Consider the following 20,434-nt stretch of genomic DNA (forward strand, 5'->3'; position numbering starts at 1 on the left):
GTGCTTACAAACCTTCATCCACACAGTAAGCCTTCCTTCTTGGACAGCTGCAAAACTGGAAGATGAAAACAGTAGGTGGTGACAGATATAATGGTCCTGTTATCAGCAGGAAAATGACAAGCTCGCCCCCTGGTGACAAGCTAGAGAGATAACAGAAAACGCAAATGTTCTTTTTTAAAAAGGCACAACCAATACTCTCCACCCTACCCAGAATCTGAGAGTACACTAATAATGTAAACTACAAATCAGTCAAAATAGTTTATTCACAGGCACAGTCAAAAGTTTCAGTTCCAGTAGGCAAAATGTGTCACAAAATACTTGCTTATAAATTCCTAGCTGAAGTTGCCTTGGGAATAATGTGCTTCCTTAGCATGACAAGCAGTGCCAGGTGAGTGCACTGGGGATGCTAATTTGTCACTGTGAACATCTCTTCTAGAAGGCAGGCTCATGTTTCTTCTTCTTTAGTAACCCTGAAGCAGAACAACCTTTAGCCTTTATGTTGCATATCCCTCCTGATCTCTATGATGTTTCTGAAAGATCTCACGCTAATGGCAAAAGGGAAGCCCACACCAATGATTACGTAAGTCAGAGGGTGGCAGTCATGACTATTTAACTGTTCTTAGCTCCTTAAGACCTCTATTACATAAATCAAGACACTTTCTGATTTTCATACCCTCCCAACTAAAATTATAATAATGGTAATAATAATGATGATGATGGCTGATTCCTTCAGGCCCTAGGGCTGCTAATTTTTCCAAATTCCTGTTATTTGTTTCCCCTTGCCCACATCTCTATGGCTCTCGAGTTTGCCCCTATTTTTCTCAGAGCTGCAAGAGTTTAAAAACTAAAACCCCATAAATGTGGGTGTCTTCACAGAACACACCTAGATAAAGGAATACTGATTGAAATAAACATTGCAGGCTACATCCCAGTAGGGGACACTCTGGGGCACTGGATTTATGTAACCAGAGCTACTGATACCAAGTTCCAAGTTTTCCTGCTTCAACAGGTTGACCTTCAAGGGCTACATCAGGTCTCAGAAATAGGAGGTGCCAGCCTCCAGCCATCTGCTGCTTAGGGGGAGGGGGTGGGTCACACTACCCAAACGTTAAGGGCTGGACACTTTTCTGCTGTTCTTTGTGCAGCTGCTGGGCCCGATTTTTTAGCACCTCAGCCTTGGCCTCGTCCTTATCAACACCATCCCCGAGCTTATACATGCGGCTGGCATTAGCACAGGCCCAAACATGGCCCAAGTCACAGGCTTTCATTGAGTATTTACATGCCAGGCCCATATCCTTGGGAAAGCCAGGGGCACCCTGCAGGAACATGACGCTGAGGTTGAAGCAGCTGGAGGCATAGCCACCTTCACAGGCCCTTGTGTAGTAGTCCCTGGCCTTCCCCAGGTTGGGCTGGCCATCCTCATTGACCTGTCCATTATGTGCCAGGAGACCAACATTGTGACATGCTTCTACAGATTTCCTTCCGGGCTTCTCGCATGCCATCAGAAAGCAATTGGAGGCAGCTTTCAGGTCCTGGGTCAGTCCACCTGTGAGGAAGGAAAGCAAAGAAAAAAGTAAACCCAAGCCAGGGCAGAACCCAAACGTCTCAGGCCAAAGTTAGGGAACAATTCCTGAATAATGTCCCTATACCATGAGCTAAAACAGCATGAAAGAAAGGTAGCATTGCATAGTGTGCAGCTTTTTCAGTCATGGAATCTTTTGTTCAAATGATATCTTATGAGGAAGCCCAAACAGTAAGGAGAAAGAAACTGGGAATGATAATAATATCTACCTTATGGGGTTACAGTGAGAAACCAGACACGGTTTCGCTTTCCACAGTTTCAATAACCTGAGGTCGATGGTGGCCTGAAAATATTTAATGGAAAACTCCAGAAATGAACAATTCATAAGTTTTAAATTGTGCACCATTGTGAGTGGCCTGAGTCTCACCGGGAATGTGAATCATCCCTTCGTCCAGCATGTCCACAGTATACACTATCCATCCCTTAGTCACTTAGTAGCTGTCTAGGTTATCAGATTGACTGTCACAGGATCACAACACATTTGTTTAAGTAAACCCTTATTTTGCTTAATAATGGCCCCAAAGTGCTGGCAATTCAGATATGCCAAAGACCAGCTGTAAATTACTTCCTTTAAGTGAAGAGGTGAAAGTTCTTGACTTAATAAGGAAAAAAAATTGTATGCTGAGGTTGCTAAGATCTATGGTAAGGACTAATCCATGAACTAGTGAACAGTATATTGTTATAATTGTTCTATTTAATTATTAGTTATTGTTAATCTCTTACTGTGCCTAATTTATAAACAAAACTTTATTATATTTGTGTACATATAGGAAAAAACAGTGTATAGTGTTGTGTACCACCCACAGTTTCAGGCATCCACCAGAGAGGTCTTGGAACATACCCCCTTGGATAAGGGGGAACTACTGTACATTTACTTGTATGGTAATTTTAAATGTGACAGGTTTTGGAGAAAAAGTATAGGGTGGATAGGGTGCTATGAGAATGTATCAGGGCCCTGACCTAGACGAGGGGGTGAGGTCGAGGAAAGCTTCCCCAAAGAAGGGACACTGAGCCATGTATAATGAAAAAAGAAAAACGAAAATATAGGTGAAGGATTTTCCAGGCAAGACAAATAGGATACATTTGGTTAGAGTCATTGTGGTTAGAACCCAGAAATTACTGGCGGAGGGAGGCTGGAGAGAAAGGCCAGATCACGCAGGGTCTGTTGGGTCACATTAAAGACCCTGGATTTAATCCTAAAATCAATGGGAAACTACTAAGTAATCTTAAGCAGAGGTGGTAGCAAGGCTCACTTTTTTTAAGTTGTTTTTTCTTTGTATGTAAAATTTGAAATCCCCATGTACCATCCCTCCTTCTCAAAAAATATAAACACTCTAACATTATTCTTTAATCATTCCAAATGATGGTTAGAAATAAACATTATTATCATTAAGTGGACACCATTCCTGTCATATTTGTAACGTGTTCAGATTAAATGCTGCCTGGCTATATGGATAATAGATTTAAGTACTGTGAAAAACTGGGTAACATATGCTCTTCGTCAATAAAAAATGTAACTTTGATTTTACTTGAATTTATCAGAAGAAAACCAAACTGAAATGAAACTAAGGAAACTGCTGACCTTTAAATTAATATTTCCTCCCCACAGAGAACATTCTTAAATGAGCCCCTAGAGTTATGAAGAGATTAGAAAAAAATATCAAAAGGTTAGAATCATTGTTTTTATTTTTCGAACTAAATTTTAAACAGAATACAGTCTCACAACTATAAAGTCACAACCCTAAAAGGTGAGGACCTCATACGTCCACAGTTCCTCCCTCACCTGCTGTTTTGTTGGTTATGTTATTTCAGCTTAGGGAGACAGCACAGCACGTGTTTAATGAAGTCTGGGCTCCGGTCCTGGCTCCAGTATTTATTAGCTGTGTGACCTTACAGATGTTACTTAACCTCTATAAGCCTCAGTTTTCCTCATCTGTAAAATAAGGATAATAGTATCTACTTCATAGGTAGGAAGCTTAAATACATTCTTACAAAGACCTGGCAAGTAATAAGTGCTGTAAATGTTATAGTTATGTTTACATTACTTACATCCTACTCAGTAACTGTATTTAGCCCAATATTTATTCTAAATGCATTCTGCTCATCACCAATGTTTTCATAAGAGCTTCACCATTCCTGAATTACTTCTTTTGATTCACTTCTTTATTGGTTATCAGATTTTTCTAGAAAAGCTCATAGATTCTATATCCCCTGAGTTCTTTTTTCTGCCTTTTATTGAAGTATTTACTTATATTTAATGTCATTATTGATATAACTGGGTTTAAGTCTACAATCTTATTTGTTTCCCATTTGTCCCAAATGTTTTTGTTCCTTTTTTCTCCTTTCCTGCCTTCTTCTGAATTGTACATATTTCTAATATTCCATTTCATTCCCATAACTGGCTTTTTAGTTATACCTCTTCTTTTTTTAACCAAGTGAGCTAACTGGCCAGCCAATACCTCTTCTTTTTTTAGTGGTTTATCTAGTGATTATAATACGTATCCTTAACTTATCACAATCTACCACAAATTGATATTATACCACTTCACATACAATGTAAGAGCTTTACAACAGTTTTTTTTTTTTTTTTAAAGATGACTGACCGATAAGGGGATCTCAACCCTTGGCTTGGTGTTGTCAGCACCACGCTCAGCCAGTGAGCTAACCGGCCATCCCTATGTAGGATCCAAACCCGTGGCCTTGGTGTTATCAGCACCGCACTCTCCTGAGTGAGCCACGGGCTGGCCCTGACAACAGCTTAATATAATCGTTTTTTGTGGCCCTTTACCAATTTCTCACTAACCCCCACCCCCCTTTCCCATCTCTGGTGGCCTCAGTTCTGTTCTCTCCTTTTGAAAGTTCAAAGAATTATTATGATTGTTGTTCGTTCTTTATTTTTTTTTAGCTCCCACTTATGAGTATTATGCAGTATTTTTCTTTCTGTTCCTGACTTACTCCACTTAACATAATTTTCTCTAAGCTCATTCATGTTGCTATGAATGACAGAATTTCATTATTTTTTATGGATGAGTAGTATTCCATTCTGTATATATAGCACATTTTCCTTATCCAGTCTTCCATCGATGGATATTTAGCTTGGTTCCATATCTTGGCTATTGTAAATAGAGCTGCGATGAACATGGGAGTGCAGGTGATGACTTCGACATGATTTCCATTCCTTTGGGTATATACCCAACAGTGAGATTGGTGGATTGTACGGCAGCTCTATCTGCATTTGTTTGAGGAAACTCCATACGGTTTTCCATAATGGCTCCACTAATTTTCAGTCCCACCAACAGTGTAGCAGGGTTCCCCTTTCTCTGCATCCTTGTCAGCATTTATTATTCTCTGTCTTCTTAATAATAGCCAGTCTAACTTGGGTGAGATGGTATCTCAATGTGGTTTTGATTTGCATTTCCCTGATGTTTAATGATGTTGAGCATTTTTTCTTGTGTCTGTGGCCATTTGTATATTTTTATTTGAGAAATGCCTATCAGCTCCTTGGTCCATTTTTTAATCAGGTTACTTGTCTTTTTTTTTTTTTTTTAAAGATGACCGGTAAGGGGATCTTAACCCTCGACTTGGTGTTGTCAGCACCACGCTCTCCCAAGTGAGCCAACCAGCCATCCCTATATAGGGATCCGAACCCGTGGCCTTGGTGTTATTAGCACCACACTCTCCTGAGTGAGCCACAGGCTGGCCCGTTACTTGTCTTTTTTACTGTTAAGGTGTTTGAGTTCCCTTTATATTCTACAACAGCATACTTTCATTTACCACATTTTCATCCTTTGTGCTATTGCCGCCATGTATTTTGTTTTACTTCTATATATATTGTTATATTTGCTTTAAACAGTCTTTTAAAGACATTAAGAAATGAGGGGAAAAGTCTTATATTTACACACACGTTCCAGAGTTCTTTATTCTTTTGTATGAATCCTACTTTCCATGTTATCATTTTCCCTCACCCTAAACAACTTTCTTTAGCATTTCCTGTAGTGTAAGTCCACTAGTGACTCATTCTCTCAGCCCGTATCTGAAGATGAATTTATTTCACCTTCATTTTTAACTCACTTTAATTCAAGTTTAATTAATTCATAATTAATTCATTTTAATTCAAATTCCACAGTTTTTTCTTTCAGCATTTAAAAGATGTCAGTCATTTTTATGTCTTTTGGTGTACACTGCTTCTGATGAGAAGTCAATGGTAATTCTTCCCACTGTTCCCCAGAGTGTCTTTTCTCTGTCTGCTTTTAAGAATTTCTCTTTACCTTTGGTTTTCGATAAAGTGACAATAACATGTCCAGATGTGATTTTCTTTGGTCATCCTGCTCGGGTTCATTGAGCTTCATGAATATGTGTGCTGATAGTTTTCATCAAATTTGGAAAATTTTCATGTACTATTTCTTCAAATAAGTTTTTCTGCTCCAATGTCTCTCAGTTCTCTTTCTGGGATTCCAATACACATAAGTTAGACTGATGGATATTGAACCACAAGTTCAGACGTTGTTCTTTTTTGTGGCTTTTTTTCTCTCAGTACTTTAATTTAGATAATGTCTACAGTCCTGTCTTCAAGTTCATTGATCTTTCAAGTTCACAGATTTTCTTCTCATCAAGTGTCTAATTTACTGTTAAGCCTATCTAATAAATTTTTCATTTCAAATATTATGTTTTTCAACTCTAGAATTTCATTTGGTTATTTTGATTTATGTATTTCTATTAGTCATTTATTTATTTATTTTTGGCAGCTGGCCAATACAGGGATTGAACCCTGGACCTTGGTGTTATTAACACCTCACTCTAACCAACTGAGCTAACCAGCCAGCCCTGTTTCTTTTTAATAGCTTCAATTTCTCTACTGAAATTTCCTACTTGTTCACTCATTATGTCCATCTTTTATTTAAATCTTTAAACATTTTTATCCCATTTGAAAATATCTGACTGCTAATCCCAACTTCTCTGTCATATCTTGGTATATTTCTATTGATTACTTTTTTTCTTGTTTAATAATTATGCTGGACATGGTAGATGATACTTCGTTCATTGTGGATTTTGCTGTATTCCTTTCAAGACTGTTGAATTTTGTTCTGGAAGGTAACTAATATACTGGTGTATCACCCTGATCCTTTTGAGACTTGTATTTAATTTTTGTTAAAGCAAATCTATAGTCGTCTTACTACTAAGGCATGGCCTTTGTGGAGTCTCAATTGAATGCCTGTGATGGTCAGGGAGGTCTCCCTGCTATGGCTGATTGAAATTCAAACACACCCAGCACTGTGAAACCTCTGGAATCTCTTTCTAGCTCACAGTTCCCCAGCAGCTTTTCAATGGAAGGTCTCTCAGGGCCTTGCCCTATGCACGTGAAGCTTCCCATTGGGCCAAAGAGCAATTACATTGTGGATTTTTGGAACTCCTTCTCTGTGTAGCTCCTTCTTCTCTGGTATCCTGTCCTGCAAACTCCAGCCATCTCAATGGCCAGGAACTCTGACCTCTGCCTCCTCAATTCAGCAAGACTACCATGATCTGCTTGGCTTCCACTTCTTTGTACCAAGTCTGGAAAGTATTGACAGGCAGAAAGCCAAAGTGATCGTGGATGGGGCTTACCTTGTGTTTCCCTTTTCTAAGAGATCACATTATTATACTGCCTGTTGTCTAATGTCTAAAAACGTTTGCTTTATATATTTTATCCTATCCGTGGTTTATATTGTAAAAGTTCATTTTAGTTGCCTTATAGAAAGAGGATTGAAGACCTGCATTAATCTCCAAAGTGTAATCTAAGCAGAAGAGGAAGGTGACTTGATTAAGAATGGTGGCAATGAGGAGGGAGAGATGAGACAGATTTGACACAGATTTTGCCATGAGCCACTAGGTGGATAGAGATATTACTCACTAAAATGGAAGAGTGAGTGTTTGTGTGTGTGTGTGTGTGTGTGTGTGTGTGTGTGTTGGGGTGCACTGCGGGTTTTGCCTTATAAGGTGAGTGATTTTCCCAGTCCAGAAAGGCTGTGTGTGTGTGTGTGTGTGTGAGATAAATTGCGGGGAGAAGAAAACAACTGAGGATTCCATATTGGCCTTTCAAGTTTGGGATGCCAGTAAGAACTGCAAGTAGAATTGTCCAGTAAGCAGTCAGCTATACACTGTCTAGAGTCCACAAAAGTGGTCTTAACCACAGATAAAGATTCGTTTGCAATTATCATTAACTAAGATTTCATTTCTTCCTATAAAGTAATTCTGCCTCTTAGAAGAGGAAATTGAAAACAACTAACTAGAAGGCGGAAAAAAATCATCCACTGTTACCACCACCTAGAGACCACCATTCTCTAATTTATGGTGTATTTCCTCTAGTGCCTTTTCTATGTAGTCTGGTCTTGTTTTGTTTTTACATGTTGTAATCATGAACCTTCTTCACTCCCCATTAGAAACCCTTCTTATCATCTGTTTTATTGGCTGTATAATTTTTCATAAAAGAGATGTATCAGAATTACTTTCACCAAAGGAAAAATAAACAAATGGGATTATATCAAACTAAAAAGCTTCTGCACAGCAAAAGAAACAATTAAAAGAGTTAAAAGACAACCAACAGAGTGGGAGAAAATATTTGCAAAATATACATCTGACAAAGGATTAATATCCAGAATATATAAGGAACTCAAACAACTTTACAAGAAGAAAACAAGCAACCCAATTAAAAAATGGGCAAAAGAGCTAAGTAGGCATTTCTCTAAGGAAGATATACAAATGGCCAACAGACATATGAAAAAATGCTCAACATCACTCAGCATCCGGGAAATGCAAATCAAAACCACATTGAGATACCATCTAACCCCAGTTAGGATGGCTAAAATCCAAAAGACTCTGAACGATAAATGCTGGCGAGGCTGCGGAGAAAAAGGAACTCTCATACATTGTTGGTGGGACTGCAAAATGGTGCAGCCTCTATGGAAAATGGTATGGAGGTTCCTCAAACAATTGCAGATGGATCTACCATACGACCCAGCCACCCCACTGCTGGGAATATACCCAGAGGAATGGAAATCATCAAGTCGAAGGTATACCTGTTCCCCAATGTTCATCGCAGCACTCTTTACAATAGCCAAGAGTTGGAACCAGCCCAAATGCCCATCATCAGATGAGTGGATACGGAAAATGTGGTACATCTACACAATGGAATACTACTCAGCTATAAAAACGAATGAAATACTGCCATTTGCAACAACATGGATGGACCTTGAGAGAATTATATTAAGTGAAACAAGTCAGGCACAGAAAGAGAAATACCACATGTTCTCACTTATTGGTGGGAGCTAAAAACTAATATATAAATACGCACGCGCACGCGCACACGCACACACACACACGGCGTGGGGGGTGGGGGAGAAGATATAACAACCACAATTATTTGAAGTTGATACGACAAGCAAACAGAAAGGACATTGTTGGGGGGGGGGAGAAGGGAAGGAGGTTTTGGTGATGGGGAGCAATAATCAGCCACAATGTATATCGACAAAATAAAATTAAAAAATAATAATAATAATAAATAAATAAATAAATAAAAGAATTACTTTCCATTTCCTTTTGCCGGACATATAGATAGCTTCACAAGAATAGTTCAAAGCTGATTTCATAGATGGAAACACATGGCCAAATCATTCCTTGAGTCACTCTAATTGTGCAATCCAAAGTAACCTCTGCAGCAACCAATACAAACCAGATCTGTTCACACTGACAGAATGTAACAAAGCAGTCATATCAATGATCTAATTTGATACTCAGGAAAATCCTATGAAAAAGGTATGAGGAAACTTTATTACTCTCATTTAGTCAATGAGGAATTTGTAGTTCAGGGAAAGAAAATGCCTTGCTCGATGCCACAGTGCCAATGTGCTCAGGACCAACAATGGGTTCTTTAGCCTCCTGCTATCCTCTGTAAAAGGAAAGTTATTGGCCAGTCTGTGTCAAGAAAGAACACTGGCTATATTTTCAGAGAGAAAGTGAAATAAAAAAAACTGGAAAATCCTTTGGCTCAGAACTAGGCAGGGGGAGTCAACAGTATTGGTTTTTAATCATGCCAGGGCTCAAGGTCTGCTAAGCAATCCAAAAAGGCTTAAGTAGCAAAAATCAGCTAACAGAATGTTCTGTAACCATTTTGGTTTAAACATCTGGAGAAATTTATTTAAGAATGTCAGCTTAACAGAGGATTAAGTATTGTTGTTCTCCAAACAGCTCTGTGTTCCCTCACACTGCTCACCTTGTCTCTGCTTGGGACATAACTCTATTCCACCTCAAACAAAATCTGCTCTGTCCTTCCAGGACCAGTTTCAGTGTCTCCGCCTTCAAGACAGCACTCCAATGATGACATGTTCCCCACACCAAACCCCTGCAGTACTTTATATGTCTCTCTTTGAAGATGCTTATCAAGCTCTCCCTGGTGTAACAGGTATTAGTATAAATTTTTCTTCCCCTCTACTGGGCCATGTCCAATTCACTGCTTCACTGTGTACAGGAAATACTTAAGGAGGACTTTAAAACTAAGTCTCAGAGCACAATAATTCATCATATAAGTTTATCTTATAATAGAGGAAGAAATAACTTCACAGCATCTTTTGTTTTCCCTGATTCAATAAAGAACTCAAAGTCCTTGTAGAAAATATAGTAAAATACAGTATAAAAACAAAAGGAACCCAAAACTTTACCACAACACCAATCCAGAGACAATTGCCAATGTCTTAAGTGCAACCTCATGAGATAACCTGAAGCATCCAACTAAACCACTCCCAAATTCCTGACCCTCAGAAACTACTGCGGTAATTTGTTATCTAGCAACACATAACTTAAACACAACTCACATATAACTACAGTTAGGGCAGAAGGAGAAAAGATAGAAGGAAAGGAATTAAGGGCCGGCTGAGGGTTGCAATCCTCTTACCGGTTAAAAAAAAAAAAAAAAAAAAAGAAGGAAAGGAATTAATAATTACTGATCCCTTATTCTGTGCCAGGTATGTGCTGATGCCTTTGTCTACGATATCTTATTTAATCCTCATAAAAACCCTATGAAGCAAGTACTGTTTCCCCCTACTTTACAGGTGATGTAACTGAGGCACAGAGTTAAATGACTGGCTTGAGATCCCAGTACTTGCAAACAGCATTCTCTAAGGTATGCCTAATGAAAGACTGTGCTCTTCCCCCCATCATTCTGTTGAACTCATCTCCAAATCGTCCTACAATGCACTCTTTCCAATGCCTGTGAGGACCCTTCTGCAAAGAGCTCAGCATGAGACTCAGGTGTGATGCCAGTACTGGTACCAATGAGGAGAACCAAAGAAAGCAGGCTTCTTCTTACCTTTTCCAGTCATATAATAGGCCCCCAGTTTGTAGCAGCTATCACTGTGCTTGTTCTCTTCACAGTTGAATTTCAACACCTTGGCAGCCTCATCGAAATTCTTCTGGATCCCCTCCAAATAGTCCACCAGCCGATAGCAACCTGTGAAAAGAGGGCAAGAGCTGTTCTTCATGTCGAGGGCTGCTGCTGAGCAGTGGGGAGGATCCAGGTGTGGCAGGTCAGACTGTGTCTTTTATTTAGCACCAGCCCCTGTCTTCCTGAGGTGTGGCAAGCCGACCTTACCACAAAAACCCAGGTGGTGAACAGCCATTCCCACAAATGGCACTGTCTCCCCTTAGCCAGGGACTGAGCAACTGTGGACTGGGGAGACCTTGGCCCCTGCACTGGCTCCATCACCGGTCAGCCCTTCTGTTCCCTGTCAGCCAGGCCCAAAGACCCACTAACCTCCATGATTAAAACTTTACTAGCTTTGGAAACTCTCATGAAGTTCAGCAGCAAAAACACTGAAAACAAAAAGGGCACCTGGGCTAGTCTTTGTAGCAGCAAGAAAGGAATGTTGGGATGACCGTACCTTACTCCTCAGCCAGGCTGGGAATACGAAGCCCAAAGACAGAGTAGACAAGGCAGCTACCAAAGGAGGTGGAAATAGGCTTCCCCTCCTTGGCAGCCTCCCAGTCTCAGCAAGCTTCTCTCCTTAACATCTCTCTCTTCTCTCCTGTCCTCTTCATCCCCAGCAACACCACATATCTCTTTTATTTCATTCAACAAATATTTGAGCTTCTATATGCACCTATGTACCAGACATCGCTCTAGATGCTGGGAATACATTTGCCCTCCTAAAATTTACAAGATGTATTCAAACAATAATAAATGTTATAATCGAAATAAAACAGGATGATGATTTAGTTTGTTATGCACGTTTGGGGAGTGGTTAACACAGATTGGGTAATCAGGGAGGGTCACTGAGGACTGTGATGTCTGATCTGAGACTTGAATAACCAGAAAGCACTAACTGTTTAAAGACAACAAAATGGGAAGGAGGCAGAAAGTCCTGGCAGAAGGTACAGTAAATATAAAGCCCTGAAAGAGAAAATAAGCTTGGCATAAATACGGTATAATATGGCTGAATCGAGGAGGAGGAGTGGGACGGGAAATGAAGAGAGGAAGGCAAGGACCAGATCACAGGGCCTTGTGGAACACAGGAAGGAGTTGGGATTTTATTCCAAGTGCAACAACAAACAACTAGAAGGTTTTAAGAAGGGAAATGGTACGATTCAATTTGCATTTTTAAAAGGTTACTGATGGAGTTTGGATGTGTTGTCCCCTCCAAAACTCATATGGAAATTTGATCTCCAATGTGGCAGTGTTGGAAACTGATTGAGTCATGGGGACAGATCCCTCATGAATGGATTAATGCTCTCCCTGGGGGAGGGAGTAATGAGTGAGTTCTCCCTCTATTAGTTCCCACCAGAGCTTGTTGTTTATAGGACCCTGGCACCTCTTGCTTCCTCTTGCCATGTGATCAGCTTGTACCTGCCACTTTTCCGCCATGAGCAGAAACAGCCTGAGGCCCGTGCTGGATGCAACTGTCCCAGAATCATAAGCCAAATAAACCTCTCTTCTTTATAAATTACCCAGTCTCAGGTTTTTCTGTTATAGCAACACAAAATGGACTAAAACAGTTACTTTTTATATGCATGTTTTATAGAGGAACTTAAGTGTGTGAGGGGAGACACTTGGGCACTGATAACAAACATATTATTTAATAATCAAATAAACACTTAATATATATTAAAAAATACCAGTTTATCTGTAAGTAGAAAATCGATTTGAAGGGAGTGAGTGAGGGTGCTAACAGAGAGACAGGGTAGAAGGCTCTATCAGAGGCCGAGCCCATGGCGCACTTGGTAGGGTGCTGCGCTGGGAGCGCGGCGACACTCCCGCCACGGGTTCGGATCCTATATAGGACTGACCGGTGCACTCACTGGCTGAGTGCCGGTCACGAAAAAACGACAAAAAAAAAAAAAAAGAAGGCTCTATCAGTTACCCAGGTGACAGATTATGACTTTCAAGGAAATTACTATTCCAGCAGCTATAATAATGACAGCCTATTCGCAGGCTCTCTTTCTAAAGTGCCGCAGCCAGTCACTGTATGTCCACCCTTCTCTACTTCATTACTCTGTACATTTTCCACAGTACACTACCATGAATTCGCTCCTCATACAACAGGTATGGCTCTCCATGGCCTACAGAACAAAGCCTAAATTCCTTACCCTGGCATTCAAGGCCTGACATATTGTGGCCCAGGGTCCCCCTTCAGACTTAACTCTGGCTACATCCTAACTTCAACCTCCCAAAAAGCACTTTCTTCTCCCATATCTCCTCCATTTAAGCAACACTTGCCCAATTTCTCTGAATTCTCTCCATACTTAGGACATGGACCAGCCCTCAAAGAACCACCCCAGGTTCTTTTTAAGCCATCATACTGCAGAGCAACTCCGTGTTATGATTATGTTATGTTATGTTATGTTACATACATACAGTTATGTTACGGTTATGTTATGGTCTGCATTATGGTTAGCTTCCAGAAATAGCAATGTAATGTTCTGGAAATTAGACTGCAAGCTATTAGAAGGTAGTGCCTGTGCCTTTTTTTTTTTTTTTTTTCTTTAAAAAAAATAAAGTAGGAAGAAGAAAACGACCCAAAGGTTTTGGCTGCTCTGGGTGGTTACTTTGGACACCACACTCAAATCAACTCAACCTCCCAAAATACAAGGGGCATATTCCTGCCTCAGGGTCTTTTCACCAGCTGTTACCTCTGCCGAGTATAGGCAGATCTGCATGGTTCACTCCTTTACCTTCTTCAAGGCTTTGTTCAAACGCCACTTTCTCAGTGACTTCCCCATGAGCACTCAACTTAAAATTGCCCTTCCGGGGGATGAATGATTAGTTCAGTTGTTTGGAACACGATGTTTTAACACTAGGAACAAGGGTTCGGATCCTCCTATCGGCCAGCCGCCAAAAAAAAAAAAAATTGTACTTCTGAACTCCTGATACCTTTTCACCCATTGCACTTACTACTTTCTAACACACTATTTCATTCATTTTTCACGCTAATTGTCCGCTCCCCCCCACTAGAATTTAAGCTTGTTGAGGACAGGGAATTTCATCCAGTTCCTCTTCTCCCAAATGCCCAAGCACTTCTCTTCCTTCCCATCGCAGCCTCCAAGCTCGGTCCCCGCGGAGCATTCGCCCTCTACGCGCTCGGAACTCCTCGTGGAACACAACGCTCCCCCAACACACACGAGATCGTGAACGTCCCACAGACCCCGCCCCGACATGTCCCCACGCGCTCACCGTCCGGATCCTTCTCGTGGTAGCACTGGTAATTGCACTCCACCTCCATGTTCTCCAGAAAGGACTTCACCTGCTCCTCGTCCTGGAAGTCGACTACGCCGGCCATAGCTGTGGCTCGCCCAGCCCGGGTTACCCTGCTCCGGCGCTCCGCCCCACGGTCACGTGAGCCGGCGGCGGGGACGGGGCGCGACGTCGACGCCTGCGCTCTTCCCCGGATTCCCGAAGGCGTAGCGCGGCCAGTCTGGGATTCCAGTCAGTCCTGGGGCTGTTAAATTCTTTGGTGGCCACATTTCCTCTGCTAACCCAACGATCAAACGGGCGGTCTTCCTGCAGCACCTTATCTATGCCTGCTTTGTAGCCTTAATGCTTTTGTGCCTGCAGTCGTTTATCCATTCCTAATCTCTAAGGGCCTACACTGCACCTCACCAGGTGCTCGGCTCTAGGGATATAACAGCTAGAAGTATGCTCCCTGCATTTAAAGAGCTTGCAATTTAGGAAGACATTCATTTATTTATTCAGCAAACATTCTGAGCACCTTCTATGTGCCAGGTGGACAAACCAATAATCATTAAATTTGTACAAGTGCAATAGGAAGTCTTGTTCATCTCTACGTTCTTCACAGACCCATCCCAGCCACCAACATGAATGACCTCAGGAATGAATGTCTGTGGAAGATGACTGGAAAACAGTAGCAGCAGAGGTTGTAGTAACATCACTGTTGTAACAGCTAATTCTTAAATAGTGCTGAACTTTGTTCCAGGCTCTATTTCTTTCTTTCTTTCTTTCTTTTTTTTTTTTTTGTCTTTTTTGTGACCGGCCGCACCGCGCTCAGCCAGTGAGCGCACCGGCCATCCCTATATAGGATCCGAACCCGCAGCGGGAGCGCTGCTGCGCTCCCAGCACTGCACTCCCCCGAGTGCGCCACGGGGTCGGCCCCGGGGCTCTATTTCTAAAAGCTGAACTTTATGTGAATTATCTCATTTAATTCTCACTTATGGGATAGGTATTATTATTATTCCCATTCTGCAGATGAGGAAACTGAGGTACAGATAGGTTAATTAACTTGTCCAAGGTCACACAGTAAGTGAGAGAGTTGGTATGCAGTAAATATTTTTCTGAATAAAAAAATGAATGTGGGCTGGCTGGTTAGCTCACTTATTTAGAGTATGGTTTTGGTAACACCAAGGTCAAACGTTTGGATGCCCATGTGGGCCAGCCGCCAAAAAAAGAGAATGAGGTAAAAGAGAACATGTCAAGGAGTCGAGGGAAGAGGAAAGGAACTTCACTTATTTTTTGCTTTGTTCTCCTGCTCCTGCTAAGAATCATCAGTTCTTATTCATCTCCGAATCCCATCCAGCCCTAGTCTAGAACCTTCAGTGGAGCTCAATCCATGGCTTCCCATCACCTATAGCAGTGTTTTCCAAATGGCTCCACTACTAACCTATCTTTAATGGCAGCAGAGAGTGGACTACTTCCAACCATTTCTTCACTGGGGAGCACCTTACTGCAGCTGGGACATTTCTTTGAAATCCTAGGATTTTTTTTCCAGTTTTATTTTTAAAATCCATATGATTTTATGTTCAGTTTCACAATACATATTTCACAAGATAACACAAGATTGCCCTTTCCCCCAAGCCTTTTGGTAAAATTGACATTCTGGGTGATATGCCACATTTATCTGTGGTTTCTTATATCCCGGATCACCTTACAGGACTCTTCAATACACGTGCCCCAGGTTGAGAAGCACTGATCTTTGGTTTTGAGCCCATTTTCCTTAGCCTGGCCTTCATGGCCCTGTGAACCTGATTCTAGCCTCATCTCCTGTCTCTCTTCCTGGACAACATTTTGTTCTCTGAATAGGTCCTAAGTTTGTGTCCTTATTTACTCTGCTCTTGGTGCCTGGCCCACCCTTCTCAGCCTAAATCAGAAATCTGCTCTGTAAGTCTTCCCAGATGCAACAACCAAAATAGATTTAGGTACTCCTACTTCAGTGCTCCACACCACTTGTTTTACTCTGGTAGTAGGGAAGGACTGGCTTTGTTGTTTTTTTTGTTTTTGTCTTTTTCGTGACCGGTACTCAGCCACCGGCCATTCCTATATAGGATCCGAACCCGCGGCGGGAGCGTTGCTGTGCTCCCAGCACGGCACTCTCCCGAGTGCCGCCACGGGCTCGGCCCGGGAAGGACTGGCTTTGGAGGGGGAACATATCTTAGTTCAGAATCTATGTCCCAGGTTGACTAAACTATGACCTTGAACCAGTCACGTTTGTGAGTTTGATTCCTCTTCTGTAAATGCAGATCTATTGTATGGCTGGTGGTAGAACTAAAAGTTCATGTATGCAATGTGCTTAGCATAGTGTCTGGCTCAATCATTCTTGTTCCAGAAATGTTTCTTGTCATGTCTGTAGAGGCATAAAAATCTGTGTCCCACACCAGACTGTGATCTCTATGTGCCTTCTGTGGTCATAGGGCCAAGAATAGAGCAGGGCTTGGTGAGAATGACATAGATAACTAAAGTCAGAGACTGGCTACAAGCAGTATTTTTCTCCCTAATATTTGCTGAGGTGAATTGCGTTGAAATGAGATCACCTGAGCAGTAGAGGGCACTAGAGAGTTGGTGAAAAAATGGAAGAGAACATGAGCCAGTTATGAAGTCACATATTTTATTTTATTTTTATTTATTTATTTTGGACGCTGGCCAGTGGGGAGATCCAAACCCTTGACTTTGGTGTTATAATGCTGTGCTCTAACCAAGTGAGCTAACTGGCCAGTCCTAAGTCACATATTTTAAAAGGAAATTTAAGGTTAACAAAAGGCAGACAGCTTTTTCTTAGTCCTGTTCTTATCTCTGTAGGTTTATTTCTCCTCTATTCTTATAGCTGTTTGCATTTACTTTTTAAACATAATTGGTTTAATTACTCAATTAATACATGAATATATGCTTATTGTAAATTAATCTCATGTTTGTCACCTAATAACCTTTTTCTATAAGCATGATTCAGCTTGCAGACACTGTTCAAACTTGCAGAGAAACTGAAGGTCTGAGAAGTCAAGTGATTTACCGCAAAACACATTGTGAGAGGACCTGGAGAAGCCAGGCCTTTTGCAGTCCTAGAGTTCACAACAACCATTCTACATCCTGAAGGGAAGAATCCAAGAACATTACAGAGCTTACCTCCCTACTCCAGGCTTAGATTCAACTAATAATTATTGATCACTAACTATGGGTTTAGTACTATAGATATATTATTTCATTTATTCTTCACAGCATTACTCTTCATTCATTCAACAAACATTCGCTGGGTGCTTAATAATGACTAGGGCTTAACAGATGCAAAATTGAAAAACACGTTTCAAGAACATGCAACTCAGAAGAGGAAAATCACTGGTTAATAAAAATATGAAATGCTCCTCCTAATGATCAAAGGAAGGCAAATTAAAAACAATGTGCTATTTTTCATATATTAGATTAACAAAGACTGGCATCCTATGTTTATGAGGATGCTGAGAAACCAGCATTCCTATACACTGTTGGTGGGAATATGGATTGATGCCTCTTAGGAGAGCAATTTGGTAATATTTACTAACATTTAAAGTGTGCTTATCAACTTCCAAGAATGTATCCTACAGTAATTCTTAAATAAATAAATATTTGTTGCAGTTTTTGTTGTTGCTGCTGTTCTTATATTAGTCCAATGATAAGGAATTTGAATGTAATGTAGATATTAAAAGAATGAAATAGGCCTATTCATGTCGACATTGAAAGATGTTCAAATGTATTAAGTGAAAAAAAAAAGTTGTTTAAAAAAATTTAATTTTTGTTTAAAATTAAGCTTTTGTATATTATTAGAAAAAAATGGAGGGAAAATACACTGAGCTAACTTAGTAGTTGCTAACCATGGACTGGGGAAATAGTGTACAGGGGACTTCCACTGTTGTCTTTCATACTTATTTTTATAATAATCACATATTACTTTTGTAAGCAGATAAAATAATAAAAGTACTTTGTAAAGGAAAATGTCTTCCTTAGACGTGTTCACTGTTTTATGGGCTGTTTCAGGATCATTATTAATATCCTGAATCTCCTTTTCATAAAGGAAGTTCAGAGAAATAAATTGATTTCCTTAAGTTCACACAGCCAGCTAAGCCTCCCCCCAAGGGTTACCAGTCTGTGAGCCAACAAGACCCGCCCCGTGCAGAGAGATGGGGCCAATCATGTTCGCTGTGAGGTCACTTTGAAGGCCTGGGATTGGTGCTCTTGTCTAAGCTGAACCGGCCTTCCTCAGCTGCTAGGTGTAGCTAGGGGTGGCGGGTGGGAGGATCGGGGCGGCTTGCTCGGGGCTATCCTTTGCGTATCCCTTGGGGACCCTCAGTATTGGGTGGGTTAGCTTCAGAGGCACCCTGCCCTTCCTGCTGTGGCCATTCAATCCCTCAAATCCGTGCCTGCAGAGCCTGCCGCCCTCCCTCACTGCACCACAGGCTGTGACAGCTGCCAGCCCTGCTCAGACTCGAGTTTCAACAGCGGTGATTACATATCACATAGTCCCCAAGTGACCTGCCTGGCCTCGAGCCAGCGCAAAGCATTCAGAAATAGGACTGAGCTCAACCTCTGCTTCCATGCCTGTGTCTGAGGCTCGTGGGCCGTGCTTTAAGCCGGAAAGGCCCTTCTTTACAGAGAAGAGGACTGAAGTCCAGAGAGGAAGGGGCTTATTTCAGGGCGCACTGCAAGTTAGTGAGGAAGTTGTGGGCTGTTCCCTCTGGGCAGTAAGTTGGATGGTAACCTTTCCACTTTACCTTGGCCTCCTGACAGATAACCTCCTCCCTGCCTGTTTCCTCTATATCCCCTGCCCATATGTCATGATGTGAGGCAGCAATGTTTATAAAGAATAAGGACTTTGGAATCACACTAATGTTGAGATGCCACACTTGCTGTAGGACTTTGAACAAGCTGTGTTACTTTTCTGGCCCCATTTTCCTCATCTGATATGGGATATTAATCTCTATCTACGTTACAGGAATGAATGAGAGATTGGAAGGCTGGTTGGTATAGAGCAGTGGTTTTCAAATATGGTCCCTGGACGAGCAGCATCATTATCACCAGGAGATTCACTAAAAATGAATATTTTCTAGCCCTACTTTAGATCTACTGAATTGGAAACTCTGGGTGTGGGGCCCAGCAATCTGTGTGTTTTTTGGTGGCTGACTTTGGTGTTATCAGTACCGTGTTCTAACCAACTGAACTAACCATCCAGCCCAGCAATCTGTGTTTTAACAAGGTCTCTAGGTGATTCTGATGCAGGCTGAAGTTTGCGAACCACTGGTGTACAAAGGGTAAGATCATTGGGTTTGTAGTCATACAGTTCTGAGTTTTTCTAAAAGCATCTTAATTCTGCCTTTTACTATCTGGGAGGCCTCAAACAGAGCATTTTACCTACCTGCTCCTTAGTTTATTCGCCTGTGAAATGGAGATAATGGTTGAATCTACCTAACAGGTCTGTTTATTCATTCATTCATTTGACAAATTTTTTTGAGTGCCTGTCATGTGACAAGCTCTTTTCTAGGTTCTAGGTATACATCAGTAAAGAAAACAGACAAAAATCCCTGCCCTCATGCAGTGTACATTCTAATGAAATTTTCGAGAATTAAGGTAATTATGATAATGACATATAAAGCTTAGTATAACACTGACACATATTAAGCATTCAGCAAATGGCAGTTATTATTAATGATGTGGAAAGGGCTTGTAAACAGTAAAATGTTTTATTAGACTAAGCTGTGAGCTCTCTGACAACTGTCTGATTCATGCTTGTGCCATCAGAATCTGACATAGGGCCTGGTGCAGAGTAGTGCTTGGCAAGTATTTGATGAATGTATGTACAAAAGTCAGAGATTAATATTGATATCTCTCTTGCCAGAATGGACTTCCTCTATAATTCATCTTTAGAGCTGATAGCTCAACAATAAGACACAAACTCCAATAAGTCTTCTCCCCCTACATTTTGTAACTTTCACTCTTTCCAGTTGTTGAGTGGTAACTTTCTCCACATTCACATGTTGTGACAGATCTGAAATGTAGTTTGTGTATGATAAATGTGTACTGAATGAATGAATGAGCATTGTGCACAGCAGAGAATTATGATGGAAATAGCACTGGAAAGG

General features: G+C 41.1%; 1 protein-coding gene across 1 annotated transcript; it reads right to left on the reverse strand.

Annotated features, from left to right (window-relative positions):
- Positions 1-245: 245 nt before the first annotated feature.
- Positions 246-14,439, reverse strand: LOC134384698 (cytochrome c oxidase assembly factor 7). The gene is made up of 3 exons (XM_063106392.1): positions 14,277-14,439; positions 10,920-11,060; positions 246-1,546 (listed from the first exon to the last, which is right to left on the reverse strand). The coding sequence occupies exons 1-3, from the start codon at positions 14,380-14,382 to the stop codon at positions 1,098-1,100; spliced, it is 696 nt and encodes a 231-aa protein (XP_062962462.1). The 5' UTR covers positions 14,383-14,439; the 3' UTR covers positions 246-1,097.
- Positions 14,440-20,434: the final 5,995 nt, after the last annotated feature.

Source organism: Cynocephalus volans, chromosome 8, assembly GCF_027409185.1.
Source record: "Cynocephalus volans isolate mCynVol1 chromosome 8, mCynVol1.pri, whole genome shotgun sequence".
Taxonomy (NCBI): Eukaryota; Metazoa; Chordata; class Mammalia; order Dermoptera; family Cynocephalidae; genus Cynocephalus; species Cynocephalus volans.